This window comes from Lagopus leucura, unplaced genomic scaffold, assembly GCF_019238085.1.
Source record: "Lagopus leucura isolate 7727_CA_CO unplaced genomic scaffold, USGS_WTPT01 Super-Scaffold_100015, whole genome shotgun sequence".
Classification (NCBI taxonomy): Eukaryota; Metazoa; Chordata; class Aves; order Galliformes; family Phasianidae; genus Lagopus; species Lagopus leucura.
The window spans coordinates 13,971,006-13,988,775 of NW_024962269.1; the positions used below are offsets into that span (position 1 = coordinate 13,971,006).

Genomic DNA, 17,770 nt, shown 5'->3' on the forward strand with positions numbered 1-17,770 from the left:
GTTTGACTTCCACAAGTGGCTGGCAGGAGAGGAAAAAATAGAGCATTCTGACTACAACTGCATTTAGCCATGAGCAGTTAGAGGAACTAATGAACAGCATCGTTATTTTACTGAAGGGGATGAAGTAGGTGCTTTAGATAAATGGTAGCAACTTAAAATGCGTTTCAGAAGATAAAATTCACTTTCTCTCCATTTACCTGCTGGTGTGACAAATTAAGAAAGAGCATAAAACAGGAGCAAGAGGGAAAGCAGTGCAAAAGGTAGCTGAGGGGATGCAATGGGCCCTTACACAAATGGTGCACACGCAGAGAGTGCTGGAAGAGCTCCTAGTCAAATACAACCAGGATGCCTCACACACTGGGCTGCCTTGGAAATCCATGACAGAGTTTGCACTGAGTTTGTCCTAAAATAAGATTCCAGGCACCAGAAGTGATGCCACCCTGGAGCTAACCTAATCTGTTTGCTTCAGTGTTGCACCTGGAATGCAATCAGGAGCTCTCCCAGCTGGGCTGTGCTGGGCAGAGGCTCTTTGGCAGCTGCCACAAACACCACCAAATCGATGGTCGCTGCAAGCAAAGGGGCAAAGGTTTTCTTTCCCCAGAATTAATCATTAGAGACGGTGAGTTTTCTTATCCTACAGCCATCTCACAATTAACAAAGTATTCGCTGAAGGGCTGAGCACCCACGTACAAAAGCCTCCTGCAGCTTCTCTGTACACCGAAACCACCCAGCTCTTTCTCCGCGGTCAAAAAGCACCGCGTTCACCTCTCCTCGTGTCCCCGACGCCGTGCTCTGCTTCCTCCCGAGGAAGCACTTGAACACAGCCCGCAATTTGGCCTTAAGACGTATACGTGTGCTTAGACAGTGTTCTCCCTGCTCTTTGTTGCTTCTCGCACATCGAGCCGTCGGGCCACGAGCTCCGCACGGCTGGACGGGGAGCCCAAGCGGGGCCGCCTGAGGCCCCTCCTCACCTCAGCGATCCTCTAGAAGCACGGCCGCCAAGGCCGGGGCTCGTCCTGCCATGACCTCAGGCGACGGAACAAAGCATTCCTGGAAAGGCCCGCGACTTCGGCCGCGTTTTGGCCTTTCTTCACAGCGCCGCGGCGGGCGCCGAGGGCAGCGCGGGGAGCCCGCCGTTCCGCAGCGGCGCGAAGCTGCGGGCGGGACGGAGCACCGCGGGACGGGAGCTGCCCGCCGGCACCGCGCGGGTGAGCGACGTGCAAAGAGCACGAGGGAGGAGAAGCGAGCGGGGCGGCTGCCGGCAGAGGAGCAGAGCGGCGCGAGGGGACGGGCGGGACGGGGGCCGCTGAGGGAAGGAGGGGAAGCCGTGAAGCGCGCGGCTCCGGCTGGCGGGCGGGCGCGCGCGCTCCCTCTCCTCTTACCAGCGGCTGCTCGGCCTCCTCCCTCGGCCTCCATCACTTCCTCTGAGGCGGGCTCCCAGCACGCGGCCCGCCCTCGCCCCGGCCGGGGGTGGCGGTGCGGCCCCGTCCCTCAGTGCGGGCGGGGAAACAAAGGGACCGAGAGGGAGGGTGGCCTGAGGAGGAGCGGGCGGGAGAGGCTCTGGCTGCAGCCCCAGGGCTGAGCGAGCGGCCCCCGAGCTCCCCTCCGCGAGCACCGAAGCTCGCTTCTTCCCTTAACAGCAACGAAACAAATCAGCATACCTCTGCACTTAGCTTTTGGGGAATATCGCTGCTTCAGTCCATTTGAAGCGACATTTCAGAGTTCTTCAGGCGGCTCGCGCCGCTGTTGCACACTCTATTCCTGCCAGAGCTGTAAGAGAAAACTCCACGTGGTTGATCTTCCCTTCAAACGTTTGTAAAAACGTACCCAAGCAGACCTGTGTTTTCTTTCCTCGATAAGACAAAGCGGTATTGCCCTCCGCTGTGGGACAAGAGCAATCTCAGCGCTGACGCTCAGTCACACAGCCACTGTGCAGCACATCAGTGCATTTCAGTGCATGCTGTGACCGCTCGAAGCCTTGCGCCTTCCACCGTTCCCTCAGTATCACACACGTCACTCAGCCCAAAGGTTTCACCGTCATCTTGAAAATGTCCTGGCCAGCTAAGACTTGTCATCTGGGTTTTGTTTATAACTAGGAGTGGTAAACATGTTACCATTAAGCCCAAGGAATCTGTTGGTCCTACTTAAGTATTTTGCGTACTATCTCATAAATAAGTACTTAAATTGTGTGATCCTGCATGTGCTCGGTGGATGATGCCTGAACAAAAGAGACCCACTGATGGAAAGTTACACTCTGCCCTGCTGAGGTCCTTTTTCTGTGTTAAACTATAGTAGACAATTAAAAAAAAAAAATCTGTTTATGCACAGGAGCTGAATTTTGCTAATATTACAAGAACAGCACAACTAAACGATAGCAGCCACCCAACAGGTTGGCTACATTAAAATTATATACAATTTCAGGGTGTCCATTGGTGCTAAGCACAAGGCATGCACCGATAGAACCAACTGCAGAAGAACTTCCATAAACAAGGCAACGCTGTTCAAAAAAAAATGTGAGTGAAATTGCTATAACATTTTTCCATTTCCCATTTCTACTGAGTTTGTTTCTTCTTCATGGGCACTGACCCATAGAGAACAGCAAGCTTTACACCAAAATGTTCGTCGTCTCTGTTTTTGTGACACTGTGTTCCATCTAAGATAACCAGCATTTTCATAGTTGAGTTGCTTCCATTTCTTCTTCAAGATGAACACCATGTCAATCATATCTGTATGCAGCTGGAAAAAAAAAAAACAGTATTGAGCTGAGTCAGCTGTGTCTGTGATCTGCTCTCAAATATCCAGGGCTTGTTTTCTTAATTGTGGATGAGGAAACAAACAGGCACACACCTCAAATACCCATATGCTGCAAACACATAAACTGCATAAACACATCTTGATTGACCTAGGAAAAAGAAAGACAGTGGAATTGTAAATGCAATTCACTGATGGGAGTGGTAAATTTTACCTTATTTAAAGCTGCAGTTTCCCATTTGGTTTACTGGCTGCTCCTTCAGCCTCAGTGGCTAGTAAAAGTCAGTTCTGCAAGATCTATTAGCCAGGGAGAGACAGTGGTGATAGAATCAGTGTCATTTTATCAAAAAGAATCCACAAATTACTCTCAGTTTAGGAGGATTCAAAGGACAGAAGCAGCTTGTAACTCCAGACATTGCTCGGCCACCAGCCAACCCAGGAGAGTTCTTCAGGGATTTTCTCTCTTAGGATCTCATAATTACCATCTCTCTTGAGAATGCACAGCAACTTTCTATTCTTAGTTTATTTCTCTCCTCTCTCTCACACACATGCACATACTTCCTACTCAAAACAAGACTCAGCAAAACCCTCTGCCCACATAGTTCTAATTCCCAAGAGGACTTTCATATGCTTTTGTTTTGGGCAGTGACAATGTGCATATGTTTTGATTTCAGGCCCCCTGTTGGTTCTTGCACTTCAGTTTAATGAAGACACACCAGCTATTAAACTCACTGCCTCAAGATTTCCTTTGACATTTTAATTTGGACTGAAGTTTTGCTATGTGTTGTCCATTCAATCGTACCAAGTAAATATTTTGCTTTAGCAAATACATATTCTCCTGTTAATGTTTATTTTTAAAGTGTAAGGAGCTTGGGGAGTTTAATAAATAATGTAAGATAAAGCTGAAGATGAGTGAATGAGGTAAGTGCTGTGAGGGAGAACAGGAAAGTTACCTCTATGTATTTATAGATAATAAGAAACTAACCCTAACACTGAATAGAGTGGAAATAGAGGTACGTGTTTTTAGCTCAGTAGTTCTTCACGATTAAAGAGAATTACAGCAGTGATAAGAATACAATATCCACAGACATACACTAAAAGTGACCCAATTAGTTTTGCTTACTTGTATATATACAGTTTTCTGATGCAAAGTATTGCTGGATATTTTATTGCCTGACATTTTGCAAAAAGTTTCTTGCAGCCTTTTCTGTTCTTGAGGTAACCTGCTGCCTTTAATATGGAGGTGTAACAATTTGTTTTGAAAGTTCCATGGGACAGAAATCATTCCTCTGGTGTGAATCCCAACCCGTCTCAGCTTTATGAAAACACTTTCTTCATCCAATAGAAATCTGCATGCTTCAGAACGGTTTGAATCAAAAAATAGATGCCCCAGATGAGGAAGTTTTCCACAGATGCATGAATGCTGATACTACTGTTTGGAACTGCAAGTCGATGAGATTTCACCTTTTGGAGCATGGATTCAAATTCCAACACTGTGGTTGTGACTGGTAAGATTTTTATTTTTATTTTCTTCTCCTTTTAGCTAAAGATGGTATGAGTACATGCTTGATCTGTGTCATAAACAGTTCCCTGGAGGGAAAAACAGTAGCAAACGGTCATACTTACAATTCCAAATAGAAAATAACTTACTGCTGTGCCTTCTTAAGATACATGTCAGCGGAAACAAACTGCAGCATGCCCTCTTTACTGCCATCCAGTTTGGTTTGTTGCTCATTCTCTCCATGTTTTAATCTTTGTTGACATTCTCTCTGATCCAAACCACGTAGCTCAAGGCAGTGCAGGCTACTATTAGATAAAGCTTACCCAAAAGGAGCTCTGAAGCAGCAAAACCAGGTTGCATCACAATGTCACGTAGTCAGTGTCCAGAATTAGAACCACACATGGCAAGTTTCAGGGTCTCAGTGTCACGGCAAGGTAAGAGAAATTTGAACAGTAGATGCTGCCTCACCACTGCTGAACTAGACCATTAACTTTAAATATATCAAAAGAACATGTGTGAATGTGCAGCATAAGGGACAGAATTTGTTCTTTTTCTTGCTGGCTGATTTACAGTGGCAGAGCCACCAGCTAGAGACTGCTAGCTTTAAAAGGTTAAAGCTCCTAAGGAACGCTGCGACTCGCTGTCCCTCTCATTGCCACTGGCTCATCTAAAGGCAGTCATTACACATATCTTGACATGTGAGTTGCAGGATAATTTTCCACTGTAGGTCAACCGAGGACACAGGAACGAGGTTGAAGCTACATCAAAGAGATTTGCATCTTGCTGTTTTCAATTAAACACTTTTTTTTTTTTTTTAATAGCTCCAAGATGAGCAGAACTAGTTTGGCTTGCTCCAAAAACCTGCAGTTGAAATGAATGGGAGTGCAGGAGAGAGCAAGAGGTATTTGCTAACCTCTTAAAAGGCTGACAACCTGGTTCTCCCTATGATATTTATAGCACGTACCCTTGATGGGCACACTTCTTAGCACCTTGTTAGGTTTTTTCTCCCCTTACATCGCCATTTAGGTACAGAAATATACTTGTTCAAATGCTTTTAGTCTAGTGTGCCCCATTAGAGACACAGGTGCATCTTCAAGCTATTACAGAGATTATCACAGCATGCCTCTGTCACATTCTCACCTGCTCATAATATAAACCTGCTGGCACTGAGCCCAGTTTATTATATAGTGCCTAATAATATTCAACCTGTTAGCTCTTGAAGTTTTTGCAGGAATTTCAGTACTGTAAAACTCTCCTACATTTATTTTGTTACATAGAATAATATATCCCAAGCAGTGGATTCTTACAGCCACAGCTGGGATGCATGAATTCAACTCCAAATTATTTAGTAGCGTTGTTACAACTCTGCACGCATGCAGGTACCCCAACATGCACAACAACTGCAGCTTCAAAATGGGGTGAGTGTCTCCCTAATTTCACTCTGTAAATCTAGCCAGAGAGATTTTTTTCTTCACTATCAATGTGAAATGAGTGCTGCTTCCCAATCCCAGGGAAATCATTGCAGCAATACAACTACCACCAGGCTTTGCATCATATTAAAGAGATATTAAAAGATCAAGCAGTTATTAAATAAGTATCAGCAAATTAAGAAATGCTTAAAATATACCATTAATTATTAAAGCTGTTGTGAAGTTTAATAATTTAAGTTCAACTATTCCCATATACAAGTAACTTTCAATGTGCAAAGGAGTAACCATACGCTGGTATTTATTTGTCCATTTGTGGATTTTTAAGTATTTAAAGTGTAAAGCACTACAGCCATTTCACAGACCAGTTTTCCTGCTGCCCAGTGTCTAAGACTTTCCAACACACTGGACTGAGAGCAGTAATTGAGATTAATGAAGGCAGTGGGAGCTTTCCATCAAACTTTTAGATGACAAAACGCCCATCCAAATCAAAACAATTTTTGTCTTTTTGTTAAATAAAAAAGTAGCTCACAAAAGAAATTGTAAAACTAAATGAAATCAAGTTTTACTCTTTCATCTTCCTGAGCTCTCGACAGTAAGAAAGGTACAATGACAGCGACCTGGGATTGTTGACACCAGTCAATTTAATTTAATATTTCTGTGGCTAATGATATTCTGCCCAAATCATCACTTACATGAACGGGGCTCTTTTGGCTCCAAAACATTTAGCAGCTTCAGTTAAGTTTACCTCATAAGGCTTGTAGGATTAGCTACTATGTCAGCACATCTGAAAAAGTGCTGACCCTTCCCTTGAATGTCATAGAGGCTAAATAATATATTAAATAAAAAAAATCAACCTCTGTAACAAAAAATATTGAAGTACAAACATGTGATTACATACCTGTTGTCAGCTAACCTAACCTTGCAGAGCAAGGATAAGTTAAAAGCACATTCTTTCCTTTTCAGGTTTTGGTCCCTTTAGACAATACCTGGTTAATTCTAGCTGGGAAGCCGTGAAGGTAAGCAGGAAAAAAAAAGGGAGGGAGCTGTTTTATTTTGTGGAGATCCAAAGACAATCTGTTTCTGGGCTTTCCATTCCTTCCAAGACAGTTATTTTTCTTACTAAACAGAATTGCAGCTTTTGGAACAGACACAGAGGGAAGAAAATAATGAACAAGTGAACGTGATCGGCAAGGTTTTTTTCAGAACACTTTTAGAAGTCTAATGGACATTTGTTCCTTGTCTGTAGTCAGTGCATGTGCCATAAGTTATCTCTGCCTTCTGTAAACACGCCGTGATTCATTTTATCGCGTCTATGTCAGGTGATTTCCTTCTTATCCACTATGAAGCTATTACTGCCTACTTCAGGAACACAGGATGTAAGCAGGTCTATTCTAAGTATGTTTTCACATCTTAGCTTTGCTTTCCACTTTCAAAAGACAGCGAAGTCTGCAGTTAACACTGAAAGCAAGATCATTCAGATTTCTCCCCAGTCCAGACACCTTGATTCTATCAGTAGCTGCAGCATGTCTAAGATGGAGTCTTGAGTATTCCTGATTATTTCCTAAATATCTGCATTAGAACAAATTTAGGGTGGTGGTTATATAAAAACATTGTTTGCATACCTGGCTTTCAGCGTAAACTTTTCAGTTACAGTTATTTTCAAATAAGAATGTGTGACTTTACATTGAGTAACCAATATCAAAAATTTCCCCAAATAAATGATTTCCCAGAACACAATTATTCTTTTTTTTTTAAATTGTGTGTATCTGAAGAGCTGTGCATAACTTCCATATTTAAATATGCCTTACAAAACAAACACCCGCCCCTAGTAGATAAGACATTGTATGCTACAAGGTGATAATTTACTAGTTTGATACTTTAATACTGTAGCTCAATCTAAAGTGTGAAAGGTCATAATATACATACTTAATCATTAGGAACAACTACAGAGATTTGCTGAGTCTATGTACAAATTACACCTAAGGTCTAAGCTTTGACCCTAGATCTCCTGGCACAGACAGCGGCCATTCCTTGGGTTCCATTACTTTCTTCAAGTGTTTATGAGCAGAGTTATTGTGAAAGGGTCTTTCACACAAGTTTTTATCAATCTTAAGTAGAAAGAAGATCAGCAATGAAATCTGAAACTAGCTGGAGAACAACCAAGGTAATGAAAACTAATTGGAATGTTGGTGAAGCATATGCAACACAACAGATAATATTGGTAAAATGGAAAGTTAGACATACAAAACAAACTGAGGAGATTATGGTCTACTAGAGGAAATGAAATAAGCCCATAATAATTAACTTTAATTGATCTGGACATTGGAATCAAAAAAAACAGCTGTGAGATAATGCTAGTAGTGATAGAAAGACTGTGACCCTACAGGACTGTAACCGTATTACAATTTCAGGTGACAGCTACTGAAGATCTGTCTTGAAAATGAAGTGCAGACAAGTCAAGAGATGATGAATAAATAAACAAGGAGCTAGTAAATATTTCCAAAGACCAAAGGCTTCTAGCTTTGCTGGACAAGGAGCGCCAAGTGCAAGCTGCTGTTTGGAAAAATGTATCTACTATCCACCCTAAGTCATGAGGGATGTCATCCCTGTGGGCTAATAAGAAAGAAAAAAAAACCAAAGCACTTGTGTTCTACCTTTCCACTTTCCAGTCATCACAGAATACCTATAAATTATCTCAGCTCCAACTTGAGGTGATTTAAACCGCAAATATTTGTCAGTTGACAATATTCTTGCTCATTATTTCCTGGGTCCCATTGGCTCTAATTTTGGATGCAATATCACCCACCTCCCAGTGAAACCATGTTATTTATCTGCAAGCAAAACAGCCCAACACCAGAATACACTGATGAGTCTTCTGTAACAATGGCATGCACTTGCTATGCCAGGAAGTTATATAACATGGACTGCAGCAGTCCATAATGAAACAGATGTCAGTTCTTGTGTATAGAGTACAAACCCATTTCTCTCTGATGTGACACCCTCTGTGTGGAATTAATTTGTATTCGTACTGGCCGTGCTGCTTTGGTTTCTGATTCCCTGGCAAAGGTGGGTAATCCAGACAACTCAGGGAAATTTATTACAAATCTGGAAGTACTTGGAATTTCGATAGGCTTTTTGATACTAAATAGCAATCTCATGGTATTGTTCCATTAGCCTTGTTCATATGAGCCCAATGGTCTTGAGGAAGCTTATGCACATATATTAAAGACAGCAAAATGTAGAATTTACATCTGAAAGTAATCCTAACTTGGCTTGGAGTTACTGCGTGGATCACTAAAGTGACATAAAGCCCTCCTGCGGAGTCTCTTTCCTGAGAATCATGCAAGAGTGCACTCGAAGTACTGAGCAGCCACACCAGAGCTACATACTAAACATGATTACTAAGGCTTAATTGTTGCATAGTATTACCCAGAGCTATCCTAATTACTACCTCAGACTGAGCTGCACTCTTATCAAAAGCCACGGCAGTCTCAGAGATGCTGCAGAGCTGCAGCACTGACATTTATCATCTCAAGTAAGAGCACATCCCAGGAGAGTCCTCACATGCAAAACGTATCAATTCCTGTAGAAGTGCACGTATTGGGAGTCTCAGGTTATAATTCTCAAAGCGTAGCCTTCCCTCTATGCTTCTTGGAATGGGGCCTTGCCAAAGAGCAATGCCTTCACTTCTGTGTGCAGCACTCACTCTTATGTGCATTTGCTTCCTTCAGATCTCTGTTGCCACCTTCACTGTAAGATGCTCTTGCACTCTTGGGCTTGCTGATAGGATCAGCAATTTTCCTAAAGCTTATTTCTTGCTGGAAGAAGGATCAGAGATCAATCCAGTGCGCACACATCTTGTTCCAAGAGTAATTTTTATACCCTATATCCTTTTATACCCTTACTGGTCACTCCAAAAATTAGCATATGTTGTTTCTCTTACAAACTAACTGTAGTCCCTCATAATCAGCAGAAAAGCTGATTTCTCTGACATCCTCAGGAACCAGATGATAAATATTAAGACTTTACAGATCACTGTTAGTTTAGGAAGAGCATTTGTTCCGAGTTCTTAGATTTCTTATTGATACTATGCAGCAGTGCACTGTTTTGCATTTCCTCTTTTAGCACCCATCAGCATCACTATGGATCCGTCATTCCTCAGCAAGCGCTCCTTGAGTGTTTAGGAAAAGAGATAATCAGAAGAGTCAGAAAGTACCAGCAAACCTGTCAATTCAGAGTTATTGAGGAAAACTTCAGGGCCTTTACAGACATTGTCACGTGGCCCAACATAGTTGCCTAGCACTAGAAAGACAGATTCTCTTTTGGAAACCTGCCTCACCAAGTTTTTCGTGGTTCTCACAACTGCACTCACCTGAAATACCCTCCTGACATATGCATGAAAGCTCCACCAGCACCTCTTAACTCTTGAAATGCAGAACATTCTCTCTGGAGAAAAACAACACTGAGAGTTAACACCACATTTGCAGACAGATCACACAGAGTTATTATGATGTGTTCTTCAGAACCACGTGGGACCCTCAGAATCTCAGATCTCCTGAACCATTTATTCCATCTTACAGACCAATGGTCCCACCAAACACCCCTTGATCCAACTCCATTGCTATATATTTCCTCCAGAAGCCTACGTCTGGCACTTGGCAGCTAAATATCCTATCAGAGCAACCTACCATCAAGGTCGAATTCCCCAGTTAGTAGGGCACAAGTGTAAGTTGAGTGACAGCATTCATAGCAATTAAACTGTTAGTGCAAACAACAGGTCACATTTCCAACTGCTTCTGGGAACTACGTCTGATATCAGGAGACAAGGATCAGACCTCTGCTCGCAGTTTTTCATTCTGCTGCTGACCATGTGGTCTTTGGAAATGTGTCATTTAATCTCTCTCCCTCTCTGCTTTGGTTTCATCATCTGTGAAAATAAGACGTTGCTATTTAGTTCTTTCATTTGTGTTCTGGAACTTTCTTATATCTCTAACACTTTAAAGAGCTATCTGCAGGATTAGAAGGAAAAAATGACTTTTTTTTTACTGCATCAACCACTTTCTGAATGAGGTGCACAAAATTAACACATGCAACCGACTTCCCCACTCCCTAACGTCCTGGCAACCCAAAACTGTGAAAACTCAAAGAAGATCTGTGAAATGTTCTGGAGCTTTCTAAAAGTTTAGGTTGTTTGTCACACTCAGTGTAACACACAACCACTGCTTCTGACCTCAACTGCTCTGCGCAGATCATTCCTCTTTGGAGAGGGCTATGCATGGGCATGAGCCAGAACTCCAGTGAGCTGTGGTTGTGATCACAACTCACCAACAACTCCAGGTTGTCAACTGATAATACTGGATTCTATTTTCCTTTTAGAAAGACTTTCCAACAGCAACAACTTTGTTTTCTTTTGAACCACTTTTCCCACAAAAAATAAAAAAAAAATAAAAAATAAAAAGCAGTTCTCCATAGGTTCTATAGTCTCTCAGTGTTTCCTTTGCTGTTTCAACTACAGCAGACAGGCTGTTTACTGAATTGATTCACCAGTGTGGGATTCAGCGTTCCTTCTCATCTTCAGATTCTCACATTAAATGTAAAAATCGTTTTGATTATGGCTGAGACAAGGAACACCCTTTTTTTTTGTTCTGTTTGCTCAACATGTGGTGTAATGGAGTGTAAGTCCATGCTTAGGATTCCTGAATAACAAAATAATCATATTATGGACAACGTGCTATAATTCCTTAGGACAGAACCAACCATCATCCTTTGACACAAATTCCCAACCCTGGGCTACTGGCCAGCTTCTGATTTTGTCCTGCACAAAAGGAATTTCTGCATTTCTCTACGACAGAGAGCGACAAGAACCTCAATCCAGACAGCACAAGGAAAGAACAGCTTACAATAGTTTATACAACTTTGGGTCTTCTGATCCTAAACTAAACTTGTGGATAGCCAAGCACTTTAAGTCCTATAGTTAAAAAGGAAGAATCTCATTAAATGTTAAGATTAAAAATGTTTGAGAAAATAAAATGCTAATTGTGAACCAGCTGGGGTTTTCTTTTTTGGATGCTAAGACACAGTACAGCATTCTTAAGCAAGATGATGCAATGGCCTCTCAAAGACTGTCAGCGCCCAGAGGAAAAAAAGGCTGGCAGTGTTCTCTAAATGTGTTTACTTCCCTGCAGGCATTGTTTCCTTGCTTGTGTCAAATAGTTTATTGAGCACAGCTAATCAATGTTTCCGCTGACAAGAAAATTGGAACAGTTTATATAGGAAGCCAGTGTTGAAGGGCAAATTTCCCAGTAAACTCAGCCCTGTGCACGCAAATATCCTTAGTAAGAAAGGAAAGCTTAAGGAAACAATGACATTGAAAAAGTTACAAGTTTCTCGGACTATCTAATACTGTTGCTGGTGACTTCTTGCCCATGCCCTCCATAGAAACTCAGAAAACTTGTACACTTTTTTGTAATGGTCTACTAAGATGTAACAGGGATTTTCAACCACCATTTTGCTTCACTGGGACAAAGCTTTCTGTCTCAGTTGTATTCTTTCTGCATCCTGCCACTGCAGCATTTACGTTCTTCATAAAGGCTTATGGCTTCTTGATTAGCCCTGTTTCACTGACAAAACAATTTAAGGCATCACCACATGATGCTCATCCTTGACTCCTATCAAGACCATCTTGCACACATCTAGCCAACCTGCTGTTTTAAAGGATGCCTTTTTTTTTTTTTTTCCTTTTATCTCAGTCCTGGGCATAATTTTTGTTTCCTTTGGGAAAAGGCCCCATGCAGAACTTCAACTCAATAACAAAGAAGTAACATTCCAACAAATAACATTTCCTTCTTTCATCGGGGAAACACATTCTAGATCAAAAAGAAATGAATTCCTATCTCAACATGCTACTGTGCTGACACTCACTTTGAGCAAAGGTTTTCAGAAGCAAGTTCAAGACAGCAGGTGGAATGTCATCCAAGTGACATCTAATGAGAATTCTCTCTCATTTGTGTCTCTCCAGAAGCTCAGGTTTATCTACTTTGTCTTTCAGAGGAACAGCTTACCTATATCAAAGCCTACTAGATGTGGATCTTTCCTGAGAAATTCTGTATTTCATGGTTCCCCATGGGCCAGTTCATATCAGGATTGCACAAACCACACACTGGAGGCTGAGCACCCTTTTGGAAAATATAACCATGGCTCAACACGGATGTGACATTAAGAAATTCTTTTGTACAGCTGACTTTCCTTTAATAAAAACGGAGAGCTGTCATCAGAACTGGGTCTCGCTGTAGAGCAAGGAACAATAGGGCTACGCAGTGATGCATTGCTTTCCGTATCTGCTCAGTTGAATCAGCCTGAGTTCTACGTCACGCTGAAAAACCCACTGCTCTTACACATCCATCACAGTTGTTGGCTTGTTTTTTGTATCTATAGGAGCTGTCCAAGAGAGGCCTTGGAAAAAACATCGATCTTCGTATCATGCAGCTACCAGTGGTTTACCAAAAAGCAAAGGAACAAATCTTCAGGATATGGACAACTCTTCATCCAATAGTGAGTAGTCACAACGTTGGGCAATTTTCCCCTTCATTTCTAAATAATATTTCCGGTAAATCTTTAGAAAGACCTCCAAAAGATTACTGCACAATGTGTATCAGGCAGCTCTGGACAGTGACTGTACAAACGGTGATGAAGGCTCCAAACAACTTTGGAGCACAAATTAATTAGCATGCCACTTTAATCCTGTGCCATGTAAACAGTATAACTGCATGCAGAACAAAGAAAAATACATCTACCTACATAAATTGTAAGGAAAAAAACGAGAAAAAAATTTCAGCTTTGAAGTGTGGAGTTGAGTAGACACAACAACAACGAAAAACAAAAAAAACACAATTTGGTTCCCATTTATAATCTCTTATCAAAGTTATCTTGAAGCATGAGCTACAGCAAGGCTTCCCACCTTGAAGACAGTATTTCACATAATGCTTGGCAGTCCTGCATTACATGTTTTCAAAAAACAAGTCTCATTTTTAATTTCCTGTTATTCACTCTGGTGGGAAAAAACAGCTTGCTGTTCACGTTGGGCTGGCTTCATCCACCAAAGCAATCATCATCCTTGAGCAGTGTGGGAAGAACAAAGGCTATGAAGAGATGGATGCTTGTGGTTTTCACCCAGAAGGTGGCTGTTGCATGCTAGATGGTCCGGAAAAGATTGAATCTACAATTAACCTGAAGACTATCTGGAAAAATATTTCAGTGGAAGGAATTGATATCATCTTTTCCAGAGATGCGGGAAGGTAAATATTGTGTATCAAGGCCTCAAAGTAAAAGCAGAAGTAATTCAATCAGCTCACTTAACCTTGAAGAGTCTCTGCAATGAATTCTCCTCTCACCAAAATCACTTTGAAGTAAAGACTTGCAAGTGTCACAAGTATAAAATGAGGACAAATTTAAATTTTATGTAGAGAAGCCTTCATGGAAAACAACAGTCAGTAGATAGTTTTCCATGGACTGCAAAAGAAACAAGTTTCAACACAGCACACTGCGATGAGCAACCCCAGTAAACCTGTGCTTTCTGAGTCTAAAAGCAAAACTGACTAGTGGGAGATTTTAATCTGTTTTTCCCAACTGGGAGAGATATAAAATGTAAATACACACACTGAGGAACAGAGCAATTATAGGTACCTTTAGAACAGTATCTGTGATCTCACTGTAGGATTCAAGTTTTCTTCAGTTAAAAGGAAAACAAAAGAAAGTGTAAGTTGTTTTTTTATATGTAGCTGATCTCGTCCTGTGCTTTTAGGATATGGATCTGCAAGCTAAAAGGTTAAGGTGATAAACAATAACAAAAAAGGTTGGCGGTGAGCCTGTACGACCTCCACAAAGAAATTCACTGATGTGCTGTAATGCTATGGCTGCAGTGCTGGGGGGCTGCATTAGCTTTCTCATCTGACTTAGCTTACAGAAACCTACAAGAGAATGCATGTCTTATGATTTATTTATTTCTATTATTATTTCTGAAGTTGCTTCTGAGTGTCTGAGACAGTAACAATCAGATATGGAATATCTGTTTCTCAGACCAGTTTTATTTCAGCATTCCCTTTACTCAGCAAGCAAATACGTTTTTAATATTTTTGTCAACCAGATCTGGTTTGGCTACCTAATGAATATTTAAATTTAATCAAAGTTTACTGTTCCTTAATTCGGGTTTCTGTTTCTGTTTTGTTTGTTGCATTTCAGGTACCTCTGTGATTACACCTATTACACTTCCCTGTATTACGGCGCTGGAAGAGCAGCTTTCATCCATGTGCCTCCATTATCAAAGTCGGTAACAGCAGACTCTCTAGGAAAAGCATTACAGACAATTATCTCAGAAATGTTAAAACAGTGTGGGGAACAGAGAGAGTAAGATGGAACAGAAGAAAAAAGGAGGTTTCTTAAAATGGAATTTCTTATCTCTTAGAAGCAGCAAATCTAATGATTATTTAAATCCCTTAAAGATTTTGTTCCAAGTTATTTTCACGGACATCTCCTTACAAAAGCCAAACAACTGTTTCCATCTCTGCTATAAAAATCTTGAGGGGAAGAAAAAAAAAAACCCACAAAAAGTGACAGTTTGTAACACTAAGATTGCTTCAGATTTATGAAAGTGCAAAAAACAGGACTTAAAAATGGTTACAGACTTCCTAAAATCTTTTAAAAGCATGCTTTTAAAAAATCTAATTAAAACAAAACAAAGCAAAGCGAATGTCAAAAGATGTTACTACAGATTTGTTGAATCAAGATCCATTCTTACGTCCATAAGGACATTCAGCACTGATACCACAAAGTTCCCCAAGTCCCTGTTCAAGTGCATGGACACGGGTTCATCCAACACAAGCTGCCCATATATAAACTTTAAATATGAGGGAAAAATAAACCACAGGTAGAGATCCTGTTATTTTGAAGATTTTTTTCAGTTTCTGTGTCTCTTTGAGACCTGCTGTACGTGCCGGCTTTCACAGACAAAGCAGCCTACAGATCTGGGGTGATTAATACAAAAAAAGCTGGAACCTGGCAGACACTGTAAAGCTGTTTGAGTTTCAACTGGCTGAAAACACCCTTTCCCCAAATTCTCAGCATATGTCCCAGAGGAAAACACTGCTGTCCTTCCACAAAGCACAGCACAAAGACAACAGCCTTGCAGTACAATGGGTCTGTATGCTATTCAGGGATTTGTACATCAAAATCAACAAGCCAACTTGTCCCAGGAAAGGCGAGCAGTGAAGCGCCGCGCAGTGGAATGTCATGGCACATTATCTTTCTTACAAAACAGGAACCAAATGAGATCCCAACTTATAAAGCTTGGGATCAGACACTGACAGATCACTTCTGAGCTTCTCCCCTGCCAAGCCAGGCTCCTCGGTGTCTCAGACGTGGCTATATACGGAAGCACTGCTCTATCAAGGCTGGGCAAGACAGAGGTTTACAGCGTGTCCTCTTTAGCTCACAGGGAATGTCAATGCACACAGTTTTGCTTGTACCATGACAGACAATTATGACATAAAACCAGCAAGTAGTTTTCAAAAACAATCACCGGAACAGAAGAGCAGCATCTTCATGTGGACACCTGGGATTTCTCTACGGGAAAAGAAAGCTCATTGCTCTAGTGTTGTGTCAGTAAAAAGGACAAGAGACAAGGATAACCTAATGGCACAGACACCTGAACAAGCTCTGGGCCACCACTGTGCCTCAGTCAAGACTTTTATGACAAGACTCAGAGAAATTGTAAATGCCAAGATAATGCTAGCTTTCTTGTCGCTATTTTTCTAACAACATTTGCAGAAAACTGATAACTTTGTACTGGATGGCTGAATGCCTCATGTATGCATTGCTGTAACAGCAAACGAAAGGATTTCCTTCAAATAAATAAAGAAAAAGGCTTTCCTTATTCAGATGAATCAAGTCCCGCTGACAAATGGTCCAAAGGTTAGTGTCACTGGATTACAATACTTCTGACTTCAACACGGCATGATGGCAGCACTGACCTCTACGAAGATCGTTTTCAGAGTTGCTCAACTAAATGCAGCCAGAAGTGCCGAAGAAAAAGTCTTGAGTCTTCTGAGCTGCACTTGCTTTGCAATGAAGAACAACAAATTCAAAAGCAGACAAATGCATACAGAATTCTTTTATTTAACTTAAATCAGGTAGTACTGAAACTACTAGAAAAAAGCAGAGTAAGAGAAACTAATGGAGCCTTAGCTTCAGCCATTCAAAATAGACAAAGTTTCTTCTTTTCATAATGTAAAGAATCCCGAGTATATCGCAATAACAGGAATAAATTCTTACAACAGAATATACAAAAACATTTTGAATTTTTTTTTTTATCTACTGATTCATTTTAATATAAACACAGGAATTTCTTTAGGAATAATTTATACACAGCAAGTCTTTTTTATGTAATAAATTGGCCATGTTATTGTTGAATTTTCTCTTAAAAAAATCTAAACAAGAAAACTCAGAAAATGTCGTATTTGCAACTGCATCCATTCCTTAGCACTTTCTAGTTTTGTTTTTGTCCCAGAGGTAGACAAACTCTGGCCAATCCTTTCATCTCAAACCTCACTGGTTTAGAAAACAGAAGAGCTGATCGTTAAATAGCATCTAAATCATCGTAACGCTTCAGAAATGCAGTTAGTCAGACTTCAGGGGGAAACAGGGATCTTCGGTATTCTTAAATAAAAATAAATAGGGACCCTGCTTTGCTTATTACAACAAAGCTTCAAATGGTAATGCTTCAGCATCTTTAGAGGCTGCATACAAACTTTTAAAGTGATAAGAAATATGCAAATAGTTCTTCAATTGTAATTACAAAAACTGCCTTCCCGCTTTCTCTTATGCAGTCGTTTCCTTCAAACCACCTGGCACCCATAAAACAGGTACTGAACAGCACAAGTGAGACTGTGTAGCAGCAAAACCCGTTCTGTTTTCCCAACCAGTGAGGTTCTTGCAATCCGTTAAGTTCACTGCACTAGACAGCAAAGTGAAATGACCAGTTAAGATGATCCCACCCCAACTAGAGGGCTCTGGAAGACCAGGATACTGAAGATAC

General features: G+C 41.2%; 2 protein-coding genes across 5 annotated transcripts in view; one reads left to right on the forward strand and one right to left on the reverse strand.

Moving 5' to 3' along the window:
* The window catches only part of LOC122182482 (protein FAM169B-like), a 34,887-nt gene extending 33,424 nt beyond the window's left edge, over positions 1-1,463 (reverse strand). Inside the window, exon 1 of the mRNA XM_042875803.1 lies at positions 1,383-1,463. Coding sequence (XP_042731737.1) covers positions 1,383-1,416 — 34 coding nt within the window. The 5' untranslated portion in view covers positions 1,417-1,463. The remainder of the gene's footprint in view (positions 1-1,382) is intronic.
* On the forward strand, positions 1,123-17,014 carry PGPEP1L (pyroglutamyl-peptidase I like). Of its 4 annotated transcripts, none has more exons than XM_042875807.1 (8): positions 1,148-1,208; positions 2,422-2,513; positions 3,426-3,556; positions 4,097-4,259; positions 6,646-6,698; positions 13,117-13,233; positions 13,747-13,976; positions 14,920-17,014. In XM_042875807.1, exons 4-8 carry the CDS (start codon positions 4,226-4,228, stop codon positions 15,086-15,088), a joined length of 603 nt encoding a protein of 200 aa, XP_042731741.1. In that variant the 5' UTR covers positions 1,148-1,208; positions 2,422-2,513; positions 3,426-3,556; positions 4,097-4,225; the 3' UTR covers positions 15,089-17,014. The 4 variants fall into 4 exon arrangements, with proteins under 4 accessions (XP_042731740.1, XP_042731741.1, XP_042731742.1 ...); XM_042875808.1 differs by lacking the exon at positions 3,426-3,556 and adding an exon at positions 5,074-5,153; XM_042875805.1 differs by lacking the exon at positions 3,426-3,556.
* The last annotated feature ends 756 nt before the right edge of the window (positions 17,015-17,770 follow it).